General features: G+C 44.7%; 1 protein-coding gene across 1 annotated transcript; it reads left to right on the top strand.

Moving 5' to 3' along the window:
* Positions 1–17,018: 17,018 nt before the first annotated feature.
* On the top strand, positions 17,019–25,404 carry LOC147889719 (uncharacterized). Its single transcript, XM_087391579.1, has 2 exons — positions 17,019–17,762; positions 25,088–25,404. The coding sequence occupies exons 1-2, from the start codon at positions 17,088–17,090 to the stop codon at positions 25,157–25,159; spliced, it is 747 nt and encodes a 248-aa protein (XP_087247705.1). The 5' UTR covers positions 17,019–17,087; the 3' UTR covers positions 25,160–25,404.
* The last annotated feature ends 602 nt before the right edge of the window (positions 25,405–26,006 follow it).

Raw genomic sequence — 26,006 nt, 5'->3', positions numbered from 1 at the left:
AGGGGCAGACCACATTCAGGAGGTCACAATCTATGGGAGAGGAGTCTTCCTCATGCAGCTGAACTCCCCAACACCACGGCTTCCCTTGTCGAGCAGAGCCCTATCCTACTAGGCCCTCATATCCTCCTTTGGCTTCATAGTCGAGGACATGGATTCGACTCATCACGTGCCATGATTTCCAATGATGCTTTGCTTCTTGAGGCTTCCGATCTATTCTTCCTTCCATCGGGAATTGTTTTGGCACAGTTCTAGCATCTCCGCCACAGACAACAGCTTCAGTACTGGCAGACGACGGGGTCTCATGCCTCTAAGTTATCGCAGAGCGCATCTAGAGTCCCTCCCAAAGGAGATCCTCTTGAAGACGTTAGATGGAGGCAAGTTCGACAGCGTGTGGAGATCTCTGGCTTGCCCGAGTAGTGTCTTCAGTGCAGACAGATGGGTCACCTAGTACGGGTTTTTTTAGTGGGCTGGGCTTCTCACTAGAGACAGGAGCATAGGGAGGCTTAGCGCTGCCATCGGCTAGGCCCCAGTAGCAGGCGAGGCAGCAACAGACTCAGACACCTTGGGTCGAGCCCTCCCAAGGGACTTGGACCAAGGTGGAGAAAAAGAAGCCCTTCAAATCAGCTCGAAAAACCAAAAGAAGGAGAGCTAGACTTAAAGAGCGCAAGAAGGCGTAGACTTCTTCTTTCCAGGACACATGGAAGGGGAAGGGGAAGGTGCCAACGGAGTCCTCGAACCGGACACAAATGGAGGAGGAGACCTTTTTCGATCTCCTCTCGGACTCGCAGGTTACAGCAGAGCAGAGTACCCAGGTTCCCGTTCAACAGGAGTCTGGAGTCCCAGCAGAGTCGGCTCTGAAGGTTCCTCTGTCTCCCCCGTCCCGTCCTCCTGAGGTCGCTCCTCCCACCGCCCCCCCTGATCCTGCCTCCCTACCCCCCCTCCCCCCAGCTGCTATTACTCTCACCTCCCATCCCCCCGCCTCTCCTTCTTGCCATCCCCTTATAGCAGCCTCCTCCCCCTTGTCTGTCTCCCGTCCTTCCTCGTCTCGGCCCTACAGGCAAGGGGATGCCTGCGCACTCTTCGACGCGGCCCAGCCCTGGCTCAGCCTCCTCATAGTCAGGGTCATCAGGGCCCTTTTCTCAGCTTTTAGGTCCTAAGCTTCGCCCTGGTCATTCTCTCTCTAGAGAGTTGTGGAGGCTAGGACCGTGGAACTACCTAGACATTCCAGACAGATACCCACTTGCTTTGGAGGTGGCAAACCTGATTTTACAGTCCCAAAAAGGGTTTCCATAGGAGTGTACGACTCTCGCACTTGTCCCTTCTGGGGATTTCTATTTGATCTGATGATGGGGCAGCAGATGTTCAGCATGATGGAGGAGTGGCTAGGCTCGCAGGGGAGGGAATTGTGGATCTCCCATGGGAAGACCGCCACTTTTCAGTTGGGTTTTTCTGCAGACAAATGGGATTTGGGAGCAACTATTTGTGTGCTTCGCCTAGGTCCTGAGGTTCAACTTAAGTAGGCATCAAACTAGACGCCATAGCAGTGCACGGATATGCTTGGAGTCGAGGCCTCCTTGATGCAGTGGGCCATCAAGGTAGGCATCGAGCCAGTTATGCCACTAGTTCGGTGCCGAGTGGATTTGGACTACTCCCCTCCCAAACCACTAGCGAAGTCACAGAAGTCAGAGGTTGTAGTGTAGGCTCCTTCGCACTGGAGAACCTTGTTCCCCCTCCCCTCCCCCCCCTCCCCCTCCACGCGCCTCCCCATGAGTTAGAATATGGTGAGTTAGAACGTGCACGGACTCCATGATCGGGCATGTCAGTAACTCTAGAACTTGTTACTTTGCCAGGAGTTACAGAGAGCAGTGGTTGGCAGGGCAATGGATTTCATATTGGTACAGGAGCATATGTTTTCTGCCTCGGACATCAGACGTAGACGCCAGCTCCTTCCTTGGAGAGGTCCGGAGATCTGGTCTCCCGCAGTGGGAAGGAGTGGGAGGGTTTGCATTTCAGTCTTGCAGGCGGTTGCATCAGAGGTGTATGACTAGGGGGAGCTCATTACAGGTAGAGCAGTTTGGATGGGATTATTGATAGGAGATTCCAGGATTGGGATCTTGAACGTGTATGCCCCAGCTTGTAGACAGCAGCGTCCGGCCTTCTGGAGGCGCTTGACCGATTGTCTCTCGGATGTAGGCTTGTGGATTATTGGAGGGGACTTCAATAATATTGAGTTTGGAGAAGATAAACAAGGGGGTGCTTCTTTCTCCAAGATGCCCATGGCGGAGAAGAGTACTTGGGAGCAGTTTATCTTTTTGGTCTACGGCAGGGACCCTTGGAGGGAGGCTGAGTTCTCTAAGACCCCTGGTAGTCTTAGTTTCTCCTTTGGCCAGCAATGGCATGATGGATTCCTTGAGAGGCTGGATAGGTTCTACGTTGGAGATTGGGCCATGCATAGAGGTGGTTCCAAGGGCATTCTTACAGGGACTACCCTCTCAGACCACTTGCCGATTGTGCTTCATTTGGAGCAGCCCCGTCTCCCACAGAGGGGGGGTCGCATCCCAGATGTGTTGAAGCAGGAGGATGAGGAGGTGCAGCAGGTTGGGCCAGAGGGCTTTGTCGGCTTTGTCAAGGGTTGTAAAAGCTCCTCCAACTCCACTTGCAATCTATTCCTTTATAACAACTGCCTTCAAAGATTGTAGACATTTTATTTGAAAACTTGGCCTAGACTTCTATTAGTTTTTCTCTAGATATGAGACCTTGTTTGAGGCTTGATCAATTAGGCTTCTAGAATTTGGACTCAAAACTTGAGGTTCATGTTTTCTCATTTAACTATGTCTAGATTTGTCATTGTAGAGTCTCTTGCCATATGCTCCCTCCTCTTTATTCACATGCTTCATTTTTTTCACATCTTCTTAAGTACCTTGACTTTTCTTTCTTGATAGCCCTCAATCCTTTCGATTACCATCTCACATTTTTTGTCTATAGGGCTATGCATGTCATTTAGAGCAGGCTGCCTGGTAGAGCTATGCATGTCATTCACACAAAGTTTTACCAATGAAGAGAGGGAAATGCTCTATAGGTCTTCTATGAATGTTACCTTTTTTGTTTGTAGGGCTATGCATGTCATTCACACAAAGTTCTACCAAGCCTGTTGCTCTAGAGTGGCTTTTTCACAAGCATAGCCTTTTAAGGTTTTCTCAGATCACCTCATAATAACAAGAAATTTTATTCCTTAGAAGATAGGCTACAATTTTGTTTTCCATGTCAATGTGAGACTTTGCTCTATTTGTGCGACATTTAGCATTACAAAAGGGGTGCTCTTTGGCAGCATATAATTATTTGTTTTGCATGAGTAATAGAAAATCATAGAAATAGCCTTCCTATGCTGCAATAGTAGCATCACCTCTGCCTAAAACTAGGAAGAATGAAGTCATACTTCTTCTCCAACAACACATTCTCCTTCTCAGGAAGGATAATAGTGCGTTGAAAGATAGACTTCAACAATAAGAAGAGAGAGTGAAGACTGAGGAGTTCAAACTCCACAATCCAACTCCTAACATAGTTTTAGATGAGGAGCTAGTCCCTACTTAGATGGAAAAGTTGCATAAAGAGATTAAGGGGAGATTAAAGAGAAATTTGAAGGAGAAATGAAGGCACACAGGTTCATAAAGAAGTAGAGGAGCAAGCTGAAAGGCAGCTCAACTCAAAGAAAATCAAGATTGGAGGACTACCAAATAACTCGAATGGTAGTGAGACCTTTGAAAAACTCAGCACAGCTCTACTGTGAATTAAGTGGGGAGAAGCAAATTTTGACATTATTTAGGAAGGAGCTCACAAATTCTCACTTTCAACACAAGTGAGGAAAGAGCACAGATTTTTAGACAACTCAACATGTTGAAAGTACTTCTAGTTTGGATTGTAGAGGAGCTCACAAAAACTCAGCTAAGAGCAAAGCCTCAAACTTGTAAAGGTGAAGGTGGCTAGAAAAGAAGGCAAATGGGCTATCTATTGAGATGGCAAGGCATAATCAAGACTTCAAAGCTAAATAACAAACCCTTAGTCTATAGTTGTTTTCATTTCTGAAATGTATTGGTGGATAGATTTCTGAAATGTATCAATGTAAAAGGATCATCTCATGTTTTTGGAGACATACTATAAAAACTTTTTTTCTTCAAAAGAAAAACCTACAAGCACACATTTGGTGTCCCAATACATTAGGGGTTATTAATTTATCTCAAGAACATGAGTGCACCCACTCTTGAAGGCAAGAGAAATGCCATGCTTGAGTTCCTATATCTACCCTAGCCTAAATTCCAATGTCTAGTACTCAAATGTATCACTTGCTCTCTAATTGCTCTCTTGGTATGAGAATAAAAGTAGAGGACTAATCTCTCTCTTCGTTTGACTTTTTGAATATAACTTTGGTTGTGTTTTGTTTATCTATTCTTACTCAATCTCTCTCTTCATTTGACTTTTCCAATATATTTCTTAGGAATTTCTGGGAGCAAATATCCATGGACCTTATTATTAGAATGCCTACTATTACAAGTTAAAATGATATGATTGGTCTATAGCTGACCACCTTAGTAAACATGCATACTTTGTACCATGTAAAAAGACTCTAATAGGTCAATAAGCTATACATATTCGAATCAAGCAGATTTTTGTGCATCATGGCTTGCTAAAGATATAGAATCTGATCTAGATTCTAAATTTATGGTAGCATTTGGGTTGCATTATTTCAGAATCTTGGAACTAGGTTAGACTTTTTGTCCAAAACCTAATGGATAAATTAAACTTACAAATATTCCTATAAAGGAAATGCAAAAAGCTTATGTTGGGAAGTCAACTTGAGACTTCGGACAAATATCTTCATTTCTTATAGTTTGTCTACCTCATTTGGTGACTAGAAGAGCACCATTTGAAATAATGTGTAGTCTCAACGATGACTCACGTGTCGTGGGGATCTTGAAGGAATGCCGATGGAACCTGCACTCCAAGCTACTCCTTGTGAGAGTAATTCGAATCATGAGCCATCCGCATGTGTCACTCAAGCGGCTCTTGGATTGTTGCAATGTGTTTCCACGAGAGAAAGAGGAAAGGGGGAGAAGGGAGAGGAGAGGGAGAAGAGGAGAAGAGGGGGGAGAGGGGAGGGATGAGGAAGGAAGGAGAGAGTGAAGGGGGATGGAGTGGCAAACACAAAGGCACTACAAGGGAAACAAGAGAATGCCTAAAGACACTCTTGAAGAGAAGAGGGAGCTTGTATTCCAAAGTTGTGCATACAACAATGAAGACCAAAGTCAATCATTTGGCCTTTTATACAATTCATCTTTTGAAGGAAGGGCTAATCCTAATCTCTTTATATCACACTCTCTTCTCATTCTTTTACCATCCTCTTGGGCCCATCTAGCTCCAAGACACAATCCTGGCTCTATGGACTTGCCAATGTCCATCAAATCACATCACTAACTAGCAGTGGCATATTGTTAACCAATTGGTTAACATGCCCTCCTTTCTTATCTCGATCTAGTCCTCTAGATTGTGCAACGTTCATGGTTATTGGAGTGTTGTTAATGGAGATCATGCAAAGTAGTCTTTCTAGTGTACTAAGTTGAATCTTCTTTTGGTCCACTACAATAGAGGGATGTAGTGGCTCCTTGTTATGGAATGATTGCTAGAAGTATGGGTGAGTGATTCTTCTGGAACTAGTACCTTAGGGTGTGAGTGGGTCGAGTTGAGTACTTGTGACCATTCAAAGAAGGAATAAGAAAAAGAAAAGGAAAATTCTAAGGGGTAAGTTATTAGGAAGAAGGTGTTAGTAGGGATTGATGTAAGCTCCTAGTGGTATTAGTGTTAGCAGAGTTAGTAAAGTGCATTCTCATGCTCCTCTTAAGTCCCATATTTGATTTGAGTGGGACTTCTAATGGATTCTCATTAGACTATGTCTTTGATATGCCATGTTTGAATGTCCGGAGTTGTGCATGATATTTTGTCTTGCTGCTCTGCATTGAAGCTCCTTTTAAATCTATTTTATGGATTATATTTCATTGAGGGCTTTGCTTGAAAGTATTTGAGCCCAATAACGTTGTGGCACTATCTGGAGCTTTATTTGTATGAGTCATCAAATCGAGAGGAGTCTGATAATACACCATACAAACCCCTAAAATGAGGACAATGGTTGAAGAGGTTTATAAAAGGGGGATTCTAGGAAAGGCTTCTAAAAGAAAATAAAAATAAAGAAGAGAGGATGAGTAGAAGTTAGATAGTTAATGGTGATGTTAATAAAGGAATGTGAAAAAAGCTTTGAGGAACTCATCCAAACCCATATTGGTGTAATCACCTTCACCTTGGAGTTGAATGCATCCTCGAGAGATGCTTGTGGAGAACCACTTGTCGTTCCATTTTTGAACTCAAATTCAAGACCCTGATGACTTAGGCATAAGTCCGTGCCATGTTCTGTTTTGGCTTTGTTGATGGGATTTGTTGTTGATGCTGATTGGTGTATTGACGTTCCCTAGTGTTCGTAGCTCCTCTCGACCAAGGAGCCCTTGGACTCTGATGTAGTTGTGATTTGCTGAGTGTGATGTGCTGAGGACCACCTATTTTCATCTAGTCCTATTTTCACCTAGGACATCCACATGTGAGTAGAGAGATAGGACTTCCACATGTTATAACTTTATTGATCTTTATGGACACACCTAGACCTAGCACTTGGAACTGAGTTCCTATTCACCTTAATGGCCTTAGTATCTATGAGTATATTAGAAGGTGAATGCAATGACATATTGACCAATTGTGACTCAGACGTAGTAAGAACATCTTTTTGTAGACTACTAGAGGAATATGAATTGTATAGCTATTCGGGACCTCATGTAAGTCTGATAGACACTTTGAAGGAGAGTCACTAAGGCATTAATAGAGATCTTTGTTGGCGAGCAATTGTCATCCCATTGGCACCAATGTTGCTTGAAGTTCTATAAGATCCTTGATTGCAGCAGTAGGTTCTTGTGAAGCTACTCCATTTTTAGGAGCAAGTTCTTGTGGATCTACCATCGGCATGTTCTTCATCTACCATTTCAGGTATTTGAAAGGCTTTTGAGGCTCAAGTGTTTATCTCATGTCGGATGAATTGTATCAGTGCTTTTGCTTGCCTTGAGCCTCTGCTCCCATTCCTCTTGGCACTTGCGTACAAATTTATGTGCCTCGGTGAGACATTGTTTCTCCACCCATGGGTTGGGATATTCATCGTGACCCTTAGGTGTTGTGGCTTGGTCATGTGAAGCCCGTGTTGTTCCTTCATTTGCCTCATGCAAGTGCTTGTTGTTGGTACCGTTTGAGAAAGTATCACCAGAGGAAGATGATATTGCTAGTCTTCATCCGACCCATCTTGGCCCGACCCATCTTGGATGATGACCTTATTTTGTCCCTTCCCAATCTTTGTTGCACCCTTTGTGCTTGCTCGTGCTAATTCAGTTGCCTCTCTAGGCTTCGGCATGCTAGCTTTATCCCTTTTGGCTTGTTTGCAAAGCTCTTTATTAAGGGATTTAGCTTGCAACCTCGTGATTACATTCAAGGATATTGATGACACTTGGCCTCTCTTAATGCTTAACAAGTTAAGGCATGTGGTCTTAGATGGACTTCTCATCGAGAAATCCTTAAAAAGATGGTCCACACCTCACCCACTGCACAATGGCGGTGGTGTATTAGATGCTGGTGCACATGTGATTCGCTGCTTAGATTTCCCCTTATATGGACATTCATTGGTTGGGTGTGGCCCTTGACACAAATGGCATTGAATGGGTGGTTTCTTGTCTAGGTTGTTCATATATCTCCTTTTTTGAGGAATCGATGTTGTTTGGTAGACCGGAATGTATTGGTCATCTTGTATAATGTAGTGACTTATAATGTTGGACCGATTTGCATGGTCACTGGATTTTTGGGAATAGTTGTTTCCACTCAAGGTAGGTTTGGGGTATCCCCAATCACTAGGTAACTCTTCCACCAATACTTGATTTAGGGGAGTAATTTGTGATGGTGGTGGTTGAGGTCCCAGTAATGGCAGGGGCAATGGAATGTTTTGCGTCCTAAATTGCCCTTGATTGGCTAATGTGGCTCCTTGTATTGCCAATTGTACCTAATTGGATGGATTGGGCAGTGTAGGCAATGGTAGATGCGGCCTTTGTTGATAAATGGGTTGAGATATCACCCTAGGATAATGACATTAGGACGTGTCATGATTTTCCCAATGAACACAATGGGCATAGTAGAGTGTTGGCCTGGCTCTAAGACGAGGGCATTCCTTAGTGGGATGATTTCCATTGCATATCCCACACCATATGTTATCTCTTTGTGGAAATAGATGGAGGTTTCTAGGAGCATCTTTTAGTGCTTCTATCTTCCATTGTTGGCTCAACTTGTTTAATAGATCTGTGGCCAACTCTTCCATGTTGAGCACCTTGGGCGTCATGCTTGCATTCTTAGTTGCTTCTGAGGTTGAAGGCTGTGCTATTTGGGACAAATATGAGGAATCTAAGGATTTATTTTTTTGGGGATTCTCCCTCATGTTATCCCTTACGCGTATCGCCATCTTGCTGCATAGCTCAAATGATGTGAATTCATAGCAAGCAAATGATCATGCAACTAAGCATCTTGTAGCCCTATGAGGAAGCGTGGTAGAAGCTGCACATCACTCATCCTCTCATGGGGTTCACATCACGAGTTTAGATGTTTAATCCTGGCAATGTAGTCTCTTAAGGACTCAGTATCCTTCTACTTCACCACATAAAGCTGGCTCCACTTGGGGCAACTGGGGGAAAACCCCCTAATGAAAGATCTATGTAATGTGTCCCAATTTATTTTCTACTCAGGGTAGTGGTGGAGCGGCTACCGCTTGCACTAGGATTCTCATAGCTTCGTCTGTAAGGACCGTTGGTGATATAGGAGGAGGTGGTGGAATGGTGGTCCTTGTTCCGTACATTGGTGGTCCTAATGAAGGGTTCCATGGATTAGATGGCAGGAGGTTGGGATCGGAGAATCTAGGCCCACTAGACATTTTCATTGTGACTTGGTCGGTGGGCCTAATAGGTTGGACTGGAGGTTCTCTAAGGACATGTATGTTCTCTGCAGGCATAGGCCTATAAGGGGTAGTTCTTGGGTAGGGAATATCTCCCATTTTTTGTTGCCAAGGAGGCATCATAGGGGCTTTTGGGGTGGAGGGTGTTAATTGTGGGCCTTCAAGGTTACTCCTTTTCCCCCTTTGCTCTAGCATTTGGGACCCTTGTGAGAATGTGGGTCCAAGTCCATCCCCATTATCATCAAAGAATTGGTACGATGGGGGTTGATTGCCATTAGGTATCATGGGACTTGGTTCCTTGAGTATTGCTTCTGACATCGGTGGTGGTCGGCTTTTGAGCCTCTAACATTGCCCTAATTTGTCCAACAAATGGGTTTAGCCACTCTATTGGGTCTGTCAATCCAAACCTTCCCATGATATTGGAAAAGGTTTCCCTTAATGTAGCTTCTACTGTAGATGGGGTAGGAGAGTGGAGATCATCGAGGATGGAGTTCAGAGCTACTGAGGCTTTAACATTGGAGGGTTCACCCATGTCTTTGTCCTTGACTCAGGGACTCTTCCAAGTTGGATAATTCACCTAGTGTTGTTCTTGCAATGAGTGAGAACCGACTTTTGACCTTGCGGACCCTGAGGATGCCAAGCTACATATGGAGGTCAACAAGATGGTATTTGAGGCACTGTCTTTAGGCTCACGGTGAGCTTATAGGACTCTTCTTGATCTCAAGATCATGTGTTCATTGGCACAATTTAGGCCCCAATTCTAAATTGAGTTCGCCTCGACGCGGGGTCAAGGGGCGGCAACCCCTTGTGGCTTCCCGATGGGATGCAAGGGTAGCACCCAATGTTTTTTTGCAAAATGGGATTTATTTCAATGCAATTTGCATGCAAATTTCATCACTTCTTGATGCTCGGGGTCCCAATTTTCATGTGTTTTTTCCTGATTTTTATGTTCCTAGAGCTATCCCTATGGCCGTGGGGATAGAGCTAAGGCAATGACCCATGGGGATATGGCTATGGTAACAACCCGTGGGGATATGGCTATGATGATGACCCGTGGGGATAGCAGGTCGATGGGATAGAGCTAAGGCATTGGGTCAACACAGATTTGATCGACGTTATCAAGCTAAAGCAACGACGCATGGGGATAGAGCTAAGGCAATGACCCCTGGAGATATCCTTATGGCATCGGGTCAATGCATGTTTGACTAGCAGGATAGTTGACTGACTGTAATTAATTAGGGTGGCGGGTTAGGTACTGACATGTGTCAGCTCGTAGGGATACGGCTACGCCAACGGGTCAACACACATTTGATCGATGGGATAGCGCTAAGGCAACAGGTCGTGGGGATAGCGCTAAGGCGATAACCCATGGAGATAGAAACATGTAGTGTCATCGACTGGTTTTTTTATAATTCTTGACAATTTTAAAGTTTTTGTTCAAGTTTTTTTGTGATGGGGGGATGCCAAAATACCTAATCTACCTACCCAATGCAAAAACCAAGAAAGAAAAATGACATTTGAATGCAAAATGAGAGATTCCTTAAAGAGGTGACTGTCAACACTCAAAACCACTTTGATTTTTAGCATGATTCATTATTCTTGGTTATTTTTGTGAGTTTTGACACCACACACTTCTTAGCAATCTTCCAAACTATCTTCCTACAAACCCAAAACACTAAAAAACATAAAAAGCAAGGTTCAAATGATCCGAAATTCTTTCCAACATAAAATGATAGCTCCTTTTTTCCGTCCGAGTATACGCTTTTTCACTCATTCCACTCCTACAACTCCACTAACAAAGCTCCAAGTTAAGCTTGAAATAATGTGAAATGGGTAAATGATGAGAGAAGGCAAGTGCAATGCAAAAGCATACCTTGAACTCTCCGACAGCGGCGCCAAAGATGTGTAGTCTCAACGGTGACTCACGTGTCGTGGGGATCTTGAAGGAATACCGATGAAGCCTCCACTCGAAGCTACTCCTTGTGAGAGCAATTCAAAACATGAGCCATCACATGTGTCACTCAAGCGGCTCCTGGATTGTTGCAATGTGTTTCCACGAGAGAAAGAGGGAAGGGGGAGAAGGGTGAGGAGAGGGAGAAGGGGAGAAGAGAGGGGAGAGGTGAGGGAGAAGGAGGCAGGAAGGAGAGAGTGAAGGGGGATGGAGTGGCAAACACAAAGGCACTACAAGGGAAATCAAATCATATCACTAACCAACAGAGGCATATTGTTAACCAATTGATTAACAAATAATGACTTGGAAGGTTGTACATATATGTATCATTATATTGACCTATACAATTGAGACAGCCAATGAATTTACACACAATCAATTTATTCTTAAAGAGAAAGAAATACATCCAGCAAGTTGTGGCCAATCTCTCAAGGCCAATGAGGCTTGAGCCCACATCATAAACTGGTACATACCCTGTGGCAATGAATGGTTAAAGTAGGTTCTCTTCCCACTCATGGATCTTGTCTGGAGTCATGAATGGTGTATCATCAATTGTGTGATGTGGATAACTCCATGTTGGAGGCAGCTTGGTTCTCTATGCTAGAGGCTTACCCATGTATCAGCGAGAGTATCTACCCATGGGAACACTATATGAGAGCTGCCACACTGGGGTCTTATGCTCGAGCTACCGTTGGGGGCTTACGTTAAATCTATCAACATGTGAATCAAGTCATGTGATGGAGAAGAGCTGCATGCCAAGGATCAAGCTTGTAGAATGAAGATGACAACTCTATGTCGGGAGTAGACAAGAGGTTGTACAAGGCTAATGGATATGTGCTTGATATGTGTAGGAACAACTCCAAAAAATAGTCAACAGTGTGTGGCTTTACATGGGCGGCATGTATGTGCAAGATGTGTGCAATAATCCTAAATCCAAGAGGAAGATGACTGTCAAGTGTCACAAAGTGTGATGAACTGCCAAATGCCAAGAGTACTAAACTGGTGCCAGATGTGTGAATGTGTAGACCGATGTTAAATTCAAAGGGACTAACGTCGGTGGGATCGAATTGGGTGATATGGCAATGGCTTACTTGGCTTGGTGGAGTTTAATCTCCTCTATGGTTGTGCTAGTCTACAACTAGACTACATGTCGAATCGTAAAATGTAGCAAAATGAATTTTAGCTCATTCATTTTTATGTGCTGGGTGGCTGCAATGGATCATGAGGTGGTTTTGATGAAGAGGTCTCAATGCTGCTAACCTATGGATAGTCCAGAATGCAAAACTAAGGTGCTCACCATGTACATCACAATTTGTTGAGCATTTTTGCTTTATGGATCACCTCAAATTTCCAAGATTGATGATGTGGCATGTGGTGATGTGGCAATGTGGGTCACATGATGCTAATTACAAAGTGTGCCTATGAAGTAGTGTGTACTTGAGAAGGCACGGTCTGACGTGGCAATTGACTGGGCATGCTAATGTGGACAAGCTGAGGTATCAAAAGCTCCTGGGAGTGTTGACTAGGCAAGTGACCTGCAGGGCACGCTGACTATACTATTGATGTAGCAATACATGTGTGTTGTGATGTGGCACTATGCTAGTTGTGTTGATGTGGCACTAGGGTTGGTGTTGATGTGGCAGCCTGATGTGGATGATGATGTGGCCATGGGTGACATGGCAAATAAGCCTATGTCGTAGTGTGCCACACGTCACATCTATTGCCAAGCCATGGTGCAATGAGAGTGTGGTGATCCTTGAGGATAAGGATTAGCTCACGTGTCCCTTGGAGGGTCATCGGAATCTAAAAGGACTTTTACGGAATCCTCTAAAGATTTTGTCGATGAAAACTGCAGCATGAGTCTCTGCTCCGATCATTGGCAATGAGTCTCTTCTCGAATCATTGGCAGTGAGAGGAATCACCTTGTGTAGGTTGTCGTGGATGTTGAAGTTTATGTGGAGCTATTACGAGCATTGCGAGGTGTGTGTTGCTTGTTGGAGGTTGGTTGGGTGCCGTTGTGTCAATGGTGGAGGCCCTGGAGGCTATGCCATTAGAGGTTGCTTGGTCCTCATTGGAGCATGGGTGTTGCTGTTGTCGATGGTGTGGAGCCTGGAAGGTCGATGTTGCCTGGTTGTGCGCCGTTGCTAGAGGGCACTTGTGAGCACCGTTGCATGTGGACTTGGAGATGAAGCATTGTTTGAGGAGGTTGAAGGCATCGTTAGCATGTAGGGTGTGGAGTTGTGCTGTGTTGTTCATGTGTCGCTTGCTTGCTGAGGTCGCTCGTGGGGATTATGCCGTGGCTTCTTCTATTGCTGCTGGAGGATGCCGAGCTCATTTGGCTCGCTGACGTTGGAGCCTCTATGTGCTGTGTATCTGTTGGAGCACTTGGCTTGCCTTGTGGATGTAACTGAGGCTATTGTATGTTGAGCGTCTGATGGGTGTTCGGGTCGCTCGTGGAGCCCTTGGAGTTGTCATGCATGGGACGTTGTGAGTAGCTCGTGGGCTCTTAGTTGTCGCAAGAAGTAGACTTTGCTTGAAGGCAAGTCGGGCATTAAAGCTGGGTGCTTGTTGGAACTAAGGTGAGTTGACATTTCTTGTTGTGAGGCTTGGCGATGAACGAGCAAATTTGCAGGCGCTACTATTGAAAGAGTCGAAGTATAGGTCGTGGTAGTGTGGAGAGGCCAGTGGGAGACTTGGTATGTGTTTGAGTCGAATGGTGGTTGATAGCAACGGCTACATGCATTGATGGTTCTGTGGAGTTGCCCAAGAGCTCATTGACTTGGATGTTGGATTACTAGCACCTCCTATGACATGCCATGGACGTGCAAGAGCCTCCTTGTGTGGGATGTTTGTAGTCATTGCTTTTGCTTGGTGGCGGGCATTGGCCTTGGATTTTCAAAGTCGATGGCATTGTGGTTGGGTTGCTTTTTGGTTGGTCGAGTTGCTTCTATTTGCTTCTAGAAGGCCCTATTGCTCATTGTTGTGAGGCATTTGGAGTCAACTCGTTGGAGGCTCCTTGTTCTTATTGGTCGATCGGTGTTGTGGAGGAGCCTTGGATGTTGATAAAGTTGGTTGTTCGAGCTTTTGAGGAGCGTGGGAGTAGGAGGGCAACTCGTTTGATTGCTTGCTCTGCTAGTTTGCCGGCTTGCCTTGTGTTTCTTGTTTGTGAGTCTTGTGTGTTGTCGCCAGGAGTCCCTAGTCTGCTTGCTAGTCTCCAAGTCGCTATAGTTGCAAGCCATAGTAGTTGCATGCTAGTCACCAAGTCATAGTAGTTGCTCTAGAATGCAGTTTCTGGCCGTCACTTCTCCAAGATGACGGCACAAATTTGGCTGGATACTCTCTCACAACGAAACATCTCTCATACAAGAAATGAACCTCACAATCTCGCTCTCGGAGATGGAGGATGCCTCGCATAAGGAGGGCTTAGTGCTTTGACAAGATGCAAGGGCTTGGGAACACTTGGTAGTGGGGAGAGAGAGAGAGAGAGAGAGAGAGAGAGAGAGAGAGAGAGGAGTGCACATGATACAACTACATGGTACAATATGTTGTATTGATCATAAACATGAATATATACGTGAGTACCCTTTAGGGTTAAGGTTAGGGTTTTCCCCTAACGCCCTTAAGGTATGGTGCAATTTACACCATTCTCAACAACTATTATGTTAATGTTTAACATATAGGTAAGCTAACTTGGGCACATTCCTTTTGATCTCTAGCCCAAATACCAAAGATGAGAGGCAACATTGTGGAATTCCCTAAAACAAACAAAAAACAGCAACCACAATGCATTTTGAGTCTTGAGCCTCCTTTAGCCCAAAGCCTAAAGAGGAGAGAAAATGTCAAGGATTGTCCCTCAACAATAGAGATCATAATAAAGATAGCCACGAGACTTTCCCACACTTGACCATGCGTGGATAGGAAATTGAATCTACTCTTTAAGTTCATCAATTGTAAATAATATTGTTTGACTCTCGTATTTGTGCAAAATATGAAAAACCATTGTTGAGCATAAACAAATTACAATTGATGAAGAAAAAACATGGTGGATGTGTATACATGACTCACCATTATATATCCTTATAAAAACAATGTATTTTTATAGAACTTTACCATATACCATTTGTGTAACATATCGTCTCATCTAAAAATTACTTGCTTTCCAAGTCATTGGTAATAATGTTGTAAAGGGTGCTAGGATCACATTTGTCTCATCACGGTAAAAATACGTGAACCAAAAGGCACATTACTTGATTTTGATAGGTTAGGGATGTAATTTTGATAGGTTAGGGATGGAATTTTAATAGGTTAAGGAAATACATTTTGGGAGGCAGATCAATAATGATCAAATTGCTTAATCTTGTGGTTGACGACATCCCATACGAAAGGCACACATTTATGTTCTTTTGACAATTGTAAAATTTTTAGTGGTGCCCATATATTAGCAAAGGACATCTTAGCTCTTAGCATTAAAAATCTAGTCAAAGGGCAAAAAATGGGGCAACCAAGGCATTCAAAAAAGATGAAAAACGTGTATTGATCGCCAAAAAATAACAAAACTTGGAAGCGTGTCTCTTTGATTTCCAAATCCAAATGGGGGCATGCTACATATCAAACTCAATGTCAAGACATGATTTACATGAATATTGTATCTGTTGTACCACTTAATAATTCTATACTTATGAAGACAAGCATTCTATGAAGTTATAGCTAATTATTCCCATCAAATTTAGGTAAGGTCACCCATTTTAGGCTATCATTTCTCAAGGATGTGGATGGTGGATAACCCACATAGGCTATCTTTTTTCAAGGGGTCTCCCAACAAAATAAGGTGCAAAACCACTATGGCCCTCCTTTTAATAAAAGAAAGAGTAGATGGATAACAAGAAGACTAAGCTAACTTAACATTTTAAAACACTAATGGCCTTCTTAACAAAGTCAACTTTACCAAATACAAACTAAAAGTCAAAAACCATCTATCTCCCCATAGTCCCTTAGGCTGGGTTCACATGAGCTTGGTGGCACCCATTTCACTATTGAGGGGTCAATTAGGCCTATGTAGCTAGACTTGAGTGTTCACATAGTTCGATCAAAGCCTCCACGCTAAGCTAAGCTAAAGAGATAGCTCATGGTAGACTTTGGCAAAAACTTGTCTGCCCTAGCACCCTTGCCTACCCTGCGCGGTGCTCTGTACATCACCAGTGTCAAAGCAATGGTGGTTGGCAGACCTCAAATTGTACACCCTCTTAGGGGAAAAAGGGTTGCCAAGGGTGTAGGAGGCGCCTCTAGATCTGAACCTAGACTTTGGGTGGTTACACAACAAGCCCCCGCCTGCCCAAGCCTCAATAACTTGACTTCTTGTGGGCACTGCCATAGCCTGGTGGTAAGGTTGTTGTGGTTCAAGCCCCACCAACCATGTCAGCATTTGACCTTTGTCAAGAGGGAATTGCTTGCCCAAGCGCTTGGGTACGGAGTCTTGCCTACAAATACTCGTCGAGACGGTGTGATTCACGTGATCAATTATGGATTGGCATGTGGCACCTCGCCTGTGTACTGCTTGGTTGCCTATGGAAGGGGTCTCCCTAGGCATGAACACATAGGAAGGAAGAAACAAGGTGGGGAAAACCCACTCAGGCCCTGCTTCAATGAAAGGAGGAAGAGTAATTCCTGCAAGACGCCATGCCAACGAGAATGCGAGAGAAGTTTTAACGCCACAGACGTTCCCACCAGGCGCTCGGTTGGATGCGGTGCCAAAATCAAGCATTACAAAGCTGCGCGTTGGAGGAGACGAAAATTTGAGCTTTCTTCTCGAGCATTTCGGCGCTAGGTTTGCAATCTGCCAATCGAATGTATTTTTGTTTCCTATGGCCTTGTCAGATTTCGGAGCATTAATGCATGGTGTAAAGCGGAAAAGTCTTTGTGGGCTAAATGTAAGGCTCTCCAATTGGGGAGTTTGGCCTGGGGGTCAACCCAAAAACAAGGAGGGCAGTGTAAAGATGGTATTGATCCACAAGAAGAGGAGAAGAAAAAAGCTCACAATAATATCACACAAGAGAAGTGAGAAGCATGGTGCAAGGAGGAATGAGCTCGTCAACTGCAAACTCCTCTTCATCTACTTCATCTGTGTACACCCCTCTTCCAGAAAATGACCAAAACTCCTCTTCCTCCATCGGTTACCCTGCCACAGTCGATGGCCAACCCTACCTCCTCTACCTCCCTCCTCCTCTCCCTCGCCCTCGCCCCCTTCGCCTCTTCCCCTCTCGCCCTTGCCGCTCCCTTTGCTCCTTTCTCTCCCTCTTCTCCCTCCTCGCCTTCCTCTCCCTTTTTGCCTTCTTCTTCTGGCCTCGCCCCCTCTCGATCGATGTCCGCTCCCTTACCCTTGGTGGCATTCACTTCAACGTCAAGCCCGGTGACTCCATCATCCCCCAGGTCTTCCTGAACATCACCCTCGTCCTGCACGCCCAGGTGCAGAATTCCAACTTCTTCCATGTCACCTACGATTCTGTTACCATTAGGATCTTGTATCACGGGGACGAGGTCGGGGAGGTGCAATCCAGCGGCGGACATCTGCAAGCTCGAAGAAGCTCGTATGTTGATGCCACACTAGATCTGAGTGGCTACGAGATCGCTAGTAATATCGTGGCCCTGTTGGAGGATATAGCGAGCGGGGCGTTGCCACTGCAGACGGTTACTAGATTTGATGGATGGGTGAATATCTGGTGGTTCGAGTTGCCACTCAAGGTAAGAGTTTGCTATTTGGGCGACAAGGCACAGCTAATAAGGAATATAATTTATTGGAATAAGGACACATTGTCAATTTTTACGTGATTATTGGGTCACCTCCCCACCTGTGAGTGCCCATATTAGGAGGACAAGGGGCAAAAGATCTGCACTAGGATAGGGTGTGAGAGAGTTGCTATGTGGGCACATGGGAGTGGTGCCAATGGGCATATTTTAGAGAAGAAAGGGTGGACCGTGACAAGAAGCACTATTAGTTTGTTTGTGAATGGGCAGCATAAAGGCACATCCATGTGGGTTGTGTGGCCTAGATTTGGATGTCATGTCAATAATAGTATGATTTAAATGGGTTCCAAAATGAGGGAGTAAAGAGAGTGGTCATAGTTGGTTGGACCACTTACCCTAGGGGTAGCGATGCCTAAAGGGGACGATTAGCATAATTAGTTCACAAGTTTTAATAACGTTGCTGATCGAAGAGCGACTGGGCGAAGTGCATAACAACTCTTATCCCTTGGCAACATTGTGTACTGAATGTCCAGTCCCCTATAGACAACACAAAGTGCGAAGGAGTGAAAGACCCGTGTTGTCAAATGTAGAAAAGGGGTAGGGGACATATTAGAGAAAGGGGGATTGAGGAGAGGAAGGGAGAGAAGGAAGGAGAAGGGGCAAGAGAGAGAGAGAGAGAGAGAGAGAGAGAGAGAGTAGGCTGAAAGTAGAAGGAAGGAGAGTAGACATGATTAGATGTCACATCATGATGTCACATCAAAAGTACACATGAGTGGTGGATGGGGACTTATATAGTTCCTCCACATTTCTCACCTAAAGGCCACTAAAGTCCCCTTTCCTTCCTTCATGACAGCCATCCCTTCCCATAGAATTTTGCCCTCAAAATTACATGTATTGGTTGTTACCCAAGGGTGTTGGGACATCCAAGTGATGTTGATCAGCTAGGTAAAAGATAGGGGTACTCCAGGATAATACTCTCTGGCTGCCATGCCTATTCATCCTTTGGAAGCCCTTTCCATCTTATGGGGTATTCAATGTTTACCTTGTTGCGGAGTACTCGATCTCTGAAACCCACAATGCGTTCCAGAACATAGAGGAACGACCTGTTGGCAATCTTCTTCGTATGATCTCCAGTAATACCAGCCGCAAATCCCCCTTTGTGTCGAGATAAAGATTGGCCTCTGATGGAGTCCGCTGAAGCCCGATCTTCTGAAAGAAAACATCTATCCGCTGGTACCTAGCTCTGGGGACCTGTTTCAGCCCGTATAAGGCCTTCTTCAATTTGCAGACTTTTGATGGGGATCTTGGAATCTGAAATCTCGTGGCTGTGCCACATATACCTTCTCCTCCAGGGTACCATTAAAAAATGCAGACTTGACGTCCATGTTGGATAACTGAAAGGAAAGCAAAGAGTGGACACAAACTCAGAATACTTGCATTACTTGCTTGTAGAATGAAGAAGAGTGAGGTCCTTAAGTAGGCACCTCATACATGCTCACTAACATCACTGATGACTTCAGAGCTCCACAATCATCTCCTCAATCTGCTCCTAGATTCTCTCAATCATCCTATGTGGCTTTTCCACCACCTAACTGTGCTTGTGGGCACCTAACTGTGCCTCTAGCACTCACACATAGAAACATAAGGTGTGCCTGAGGCATACACCTTGAGATATCCCAACAAACCCCCCCTCAAGGAAATGCCTTAGGCTATGTCAAGGATACATCTAGTCTCATAGTTTCTCATGCCATCTCATGGTGGTCAAGGATAAATCTATGGCTAGGTTCTCATGCTAGCAAGGGTTCCCTTGGGTGTAAGGTAAACAAAAGGGATACAAAAAGACCTTCCAATGGTTATCTCCCCTGCATGTACATGCACACAATGTCTGCAGGAGGTACCATGGAGCAAAACATACACATGGCCTACATCATAAGGTGACCAGAGGTGTTTACAAAACACACAAAACACAATAGTTTATTTCATTCATTTTGGAGGACTATCCAGGCTGAGTACCTTGACATAAAAAGAGAGATCTGGAGCATACATAGAGATGTTTTAAAATGCATAATCTTCATGGGATGCCTCATCTTGTGGAGGCTCATCAACTGAAAGTAGATTTGCATTTTCTGTCTTTGAAGTTGCTTCCTTTTTGGCAACCATTGTTTTGGCAATCTTCAACAAGGAAGTTAGATTGGCATTTTCATCCTTTGTAGCATAACAAGACATTGCTTTATGTTTTGGCTTTTCACATATTTTGCATAAGCAAGCCATGAGAGGGTCTAACCCAGGTATTGGGCAGTGTCTTTTCTCTTACAGGGCTTAGAATATCAACTGAAATGCTTCAAAATATAAGCATTTAATGTAGCAAAGTCTTGTGACCAAATTTCAAACAATGATGCTTCTTCTTACATGCTTCATAGAAGTGGCTAAAATGAATACTTTCCCATCAAAACCAGGTCTAGCAATTCAAAACAAAACTGAAGCCACACTTGTACTAAAGTTATTGAAAGTTTCAAAAAACCAGAAATGCTAGAGTAGCATTTTATGTAGCATCATCTTCAAAAACTTGTCCAAAACTGTCAAAACTAAAAGGCTGAACTTGGAGGGCTTGTAGCTCACTCTTCAAAGCAAGGAAAAGAGGGCTTTCTGAAGCAAAAGAAAGCTCATAATACTGAGAGGGTCCAGCACAGAGGTTGGACGAAATGGTGCGCACTTTTGCCCGGGAGAGTTGCTACAGGCTGAACCTGAGTTTTGATGATTTCTCCCTCGTTACTGAACCAAATGACCTGAAAAATGGCTCAAAATCTTCGTCTTGAGGTCGCCCATCTACTCCTAAGAGGGCTCAGGCAATGGCGGAGTAGGTAGGGAGTATTGAGCAACAGAAGAAATTCGCTGTTTGGAGAATGGCAGCCAACAGAGACGTTTTTTCTTCAATTGCTTGCAGGTGGAAGTTCGCCCATACTAGAGGAGTTTCCAGCTCAGAGGGTTTGGGCAATGGTCATTTGTAGGCGGAGAACCAAGCTCTCTAAGATTTTGGGAAGAAGGAGGAAGATGGGGAAGAAGAAGATGAAGAAGAAGAAGATGATGTGGCAGAAATGGGCTCAAGGGGGATCAAAGGGCTCTGATACCATGTTGGATAACTGAAAGGAAAGCAAAGAGTGGACACAAACTCAGAATACTTGCATTACTTGCTTGTAGAATGAAGAAGAGTGAGGTCCTTAAGTAGGCACCTCATACATGCTCACTGGCATCACTGATGACTTCAGAGCTCCACAATCATCTCCTCAATCTGCTCCTAGATTCTCTCAATCATCCTATGTGGCTTTTCCACCACCTAACTGTGCTTGTGGGCACCTAACTGTGCCTCTAGTACTCACACATAGAAACATAAGGTGTGCCTGAGGCATACACCTTGAGATATCCCAACAGTCCATTTGAAAAATAGGCCAACTGTGATGAGTAGCCAAGACAATGATTGTCCCCGAATAGTAGCTGTGGGGGCGAAGGTGTCGTCGAAGTCAAGTCCTTCTGACTGTGCATAGCCTTTCACCATCAATCTTGCTTTGTACTTGTCCAAGCTTCCATCTGACTTGAACTTAAGCTTGTACACCCATTTAGTCCCAATGACCTTCCGCTTGGTTGGTTTGGGTACTAAATCCCAGGTGTCGCGCTCCGGAACTGCCCTTGGGAATGTCCATGACTTGTGAGTTTACTAACGTCTTCAAATACCATTGAGGTAGCTTCTTCTTTGATGGAGGTGCTTTTGATGGAGTTGACTTGGGAGCTGGCTCTGGAATGGCATGCTCCTCCTCCTCCTCGAGGTCTTCAGTCAGCTCCACCTCTCGGATGGTGACCTTGGGTGAGGGTAATGCCGGAAGTTTTGGAACCTCTTCTGCAGGCTGTGGCTCAGTCTCCTCAAAGATCACATCCCTGTTGATAAGGATCTTCTTCTTTTCTGGGTCAAACATGCAATAGGCCTTGGACTCTTCACTATATTCCACAAAGATATAGCTCCGGCTATGGGGATCAAGCTTTATCCGCTCATCTTCATGCACATGCACAACTGAAAATACTTAAATGAGATATGGTGGGCTTCTTACCATAATAAGCTTCATATGGAGTCTTGTCATCAACAGCCTTGGTCTTGGTTCTGTTAAGGATGTGAACGGCAGTGTTCATGGCTTCACCCCAGTAGGCTTTCAAAAGATTCCTCCCTTGCAACATGGTCAACCTTGTCTTTGTGACGGTCTTGTGCTTCCTCTCAGCAACTCCATTCTCCAGAGATGTGCGGGCTGTAGTGTGTCTCTTAATCCCGTGCTTCTTGCCGAATCCATTGAACTCGATAGAAGTGAACTCTCCCCCTGTGTTGGTGTGGAAGGCTTGATTACCTCCCCGTTCTCCTTCTCTACTTGGGCCTTCCAGTCTTTGAATTTCTCAAAAGCTTGAGATTTCTTGGCCTGGCAGAATATTCATGTTATGCGACTAAAATCATCCACTAATAAGAGAGGATACCGTGAACTTGCGAATGAATTTGTCGATATTGGGCTGCGTGAACCAACTCGAGCGGCTTCTTGGCCTGTGATGAGGCCTCTTGTGAGAACTTGTCCCTGCGTTGCTTGCCTTCCACGCAAGCCCTGCAGACATGATCATTGCCTGCAATCGATGGAAGTCCATCCACCATTTTTGTTTTCTGCATCTCGACGAGAGTGTCATAGTTGACGTGATCGAACCGGTCATGCCATAATTTGGATCTGCCATGGACCCTGTGCACCAACAGAGCGTTGAGCCGATATAGCCCATGCTCCTCGACACCTTGAGCCACCACTTGTCTGTTTGCCTTGGATGTGAGAGTGACTTTGCGTTGTCGAATAAGACCGACATTGTGTGCTTGTCCATCTGACAGACAGACAAAAGGTTCTTGCACAAATTCGGTACATACAGTACACTGGAAGTCACCTCCTCGTTTCCTATAGTCGTGATGAATGGAATACTGCCGACACCTTCACAGGGCATGACCGTTATCCCCCACAGTGACCTTGGAATCAAGATGCGTGACCTTCCATGGTTTTGAACCACTCGTTGTTGGACATGTGCTTTGAAGCTCCACTGTCTACATACCAACCTTCCTCTCCTTCACTGATTGCATAAGCGGAGCAGTACCCAGGGATGATGAATAGAATGCCGATCGTGACGTTTGCCGATTTGGTGGTCTTTGGCTCCTCCTTGGACTTGGACTCCTTCTTGAGATCTGCCTTCTTCTTGCGGCACTCTTTAGCAGAATGACCAAGCTTCTCACAGTGGAAGCACTTCATTTGCCTCTTTTTCTATGCTTTTTCAGTCTTGCTTTTGTTCTTGGAGTCCTTGAACTTACCCTTGCCGGGCTTGTCCCTTGCCACGAGAACCTTCTCGTCCGATTGAGTAAACAGTTTTTCCCGAGTCTCTTCTTGCAATAGTAAAGGCCCAAGCTCCTCGAAGGTGAGAGGCTTGGTCCTTTGTCCTGCAGTGACCGTAGTCATGAAACTCTTAAAACTTCGAGGTAGCTTCTGTAAAGTCAACAATGCTAGATGACTTGAGTCTACCTTTTGACCAACTGCTGCGAGCTGGTCCTGCCCTTCATCTCCGGATCCGACTGAAACTCAGTATGAATACCTTTGTATAAATGGATGCTCAAGTATGTGTGGATGTGTGGATTTGTATGTGTGAGAGCATATGCTTATACTATGATCTACACCCCTGTTGGGCGCTGATGACGCCAGTGGGGATGTAATAGTAGCTAGTCCCTGCTATGTATGATGGAGTTTATGGTTTTCAACCTTATGTAGAGGATGAGTTTGGGCATGTTCCTGGTTCATCTAGATATATGATGGGCAGAGAAATTGCCTGCTGTATGAACAGCACAAAGGGGCGAGAATGAATGCAGGATTGGGTTGCAACCCCCCCCCATAGGTGGAATACAAATGGCTGAGAAAGGAGACTGTAGATGAAGAGGTATCCCTTCTGTAGGTGGAGATTGAGAGAAGCTGACTGCTCCTCTCTCCCTCTCCCTATCTTTTGCTCAGGACCTGCTCTCTCGGAAGTGCTGGAGGCTGCAGCTGCGGCTGCTGGGGCTTCCCTGGAGCTGCAAAGGCTAGGTTAAACTTGTAAATCTACTGACTAGATGAATTTGTAAATCCACAGATTGGCTGGGGAGGCCTATAAATAGACCCCTCCTGCCCTGGCACTCTGATGCTGTTTCTGCCCTGTCTGCACATCCATGTGGTAGCCTTAAGTTGGCTGCTGCCTGCTCTGTACAGACTCTGCTGACCTGTATGTCTTTTGTCTTGCTAATGTCACAGCCGCCTTACAGGCTGATGTCAGCCCTCTGTTGTCTGCCTGGGTGTGTCCTGCACCTATATCAGCCGTTGCAGACCTGCTGTCTCCTGCAGGACTGCCATGTAGGCACCCATGCCATGGGCTGCAGACGCCCATGACATCAGCCTCTCCCTGGAGGCCATGGGCCTCAATACCGTCAGGCAAGCAAAGCCACTAAGAGCATGCAGCATAGGATGAGAGGCAGAATGGAGCAGGAGCGTCGTGCCAGACGTAGCAGCAGGTGTGTGGTACACAAGTGGGTGCATCTTTTGTATAGATTTGTCCAGTTGGAGCAAAAAGGAGAGAGGGAGATAAGAGTGAAAGATATCTAAGAGCTAATGAATGGTGCAGAAAGTGTAATTGGGGCATTTGTGAATGTTCAATGAATGTATGTATTTTCATGCAATCACGGGGAAATCCATTATAGAGCAGCAAGAAATGGTCCTTGTTGCAAAAAAGCTATGCTTCATGTGTTAAATCAAGCTGAGAACTCATTTTGGAAATTGAGGTTGTGAGATTCAACAAGTGCCAATTCTGACACGCAGCAATTGCTGTACCCAAGATGTCAAATTCCACTCTGGAAATAGAGTACCTGTAAATCTGGCACAAGTTTCTTAAGTATCTAGTTCTGGCAATTGTATAAAGAGAATGCGTGCAGTTCCAAAGAGTACCCCCATAAACAATGTTCATGACACATAGTGGATACTACAATTTGCATGCTTAATTATCTAGCAAGTTATATGCGTCACTGTGAAGCAAGAGAGGGTATAACCATGGTTCTCACTTGTAGAGCTCTGTAAGCTCTAGATAGTATTGCCTGGCTTTTACTGTATCAACCTTGGAGAGCGGGCTGGAGCAGTACTTTTGTTGGTCTTTTTTGGGTGGTGGTCCCACCTTTATGGGAGGCTAGGGTTCAGTGAAGGTTCCTCATGCATAAATCTGATTATTTAATTTTGAATGCTCTTTTGCAGAGTGAAGTATCGTGCTACATCGTTGTTGATCCACAGAACCAAGTCTTGCTTAGCCAGTATTGTGATGCATAGGTGCGTATTTCTCACCGCTTCAGGATGAAGTCGTTACATCCATACTTTGAAACATTTTTCAAATTAATGGTGGTTTCTGAAGGACAAGGAGAGTACAACTACAGTGTTTTCAAGCCATTTACCATATTGTGGAATGAATTCTACCCTCTTTAATGTATATATTTTTGTTTAGTGACCTTTACAAACGGCAAATGTGTGCCGGGATGTCGAAATACAGACTAGTCTAATGTAATGAAATATTAGTGTTGCATGTTAATGATAGTGCAATATACAAACTTAAACAGTTGAAGCATAGGGTTTGCAGCACATATTTGAAAAGCGCAAATCTTATCATCGACAAGTGCTTGAGTACATTTCGTATAAGTATAAAGGCGAAGCTTAAATAATTGAGATGTATAATGAATGCTATAACTCTTTTTTATATCTTCAAGGAAGCACATAATTTGTTAACCTTTATACAACATATATGAATGGTAAATTTTCTATACATTTTTAAGGCCAGGAGACCTAAATCCTATATTTTGTTGTGTACATTTGTAATGTGTGCACTGCATGGGCTCTCACATGCCCATGCACCGGTGTGTCTCCATACTCCATGCACGAGAGAGAGAGAGAGAGAGAGAGAGAGAGAAAGAGAGAGAGAGAGAGAGAGAGAGAGCTTTATTTCTTTCTATGGACGACTCAGTGATTCAATGGTCTGTAATTCAATAAAAAAAGGGTGGGTGTCATGCAGCAGTTTGCAAAGTGAGGGCCTGGTTCTCTATGGGTAGGGACGTCTAGCTTGCAGGATAGGCCTTAGTGACGCCTTGAGTATGTGTGGCTAGGTCCCCACTGTCTGTGAATGAGG

Source organism: Dipteris shenzhenensis, chromosome 20 (assembly GCF_047967505.1).
Source record: "Dipteris shenzhenensis isolate YYH24624 ecotype China chromosome 20, Dip_SZ_1.0, whole genome shotgun sequence".
Lineage (NCBI taxonomy): Eukaryota > Viridiplantae > Streptophyta > Polypodiopsida > Gleicheniales > Dipteridaceae > Dipteris > Dipteris shenzhenensis.
Note: the sequence above shows the minus strand (reverse complement) of the source record. Positions and strands in the feature narration are given on the sequence as shown.

What these genes read in the sequence shown, in the direction of transcription:
- LOC147889719 (XM_087391579.1), top strand. Translation starts at nt 17,088, where the DNA reads ATGGTGCAAGGAGGAATGAGCTCGTCAACTGCAAACTCCTCTTCATCT. An exon ending in GGTTCGAGTTGCCACTCAAG is followed by an intron (nt 17,763 to 25,087) that starts GTAAGAGTTTGC and finishes GCTCTTTTGCAG; the next exon opens with AGTGAAGTATCGTGCTACAT.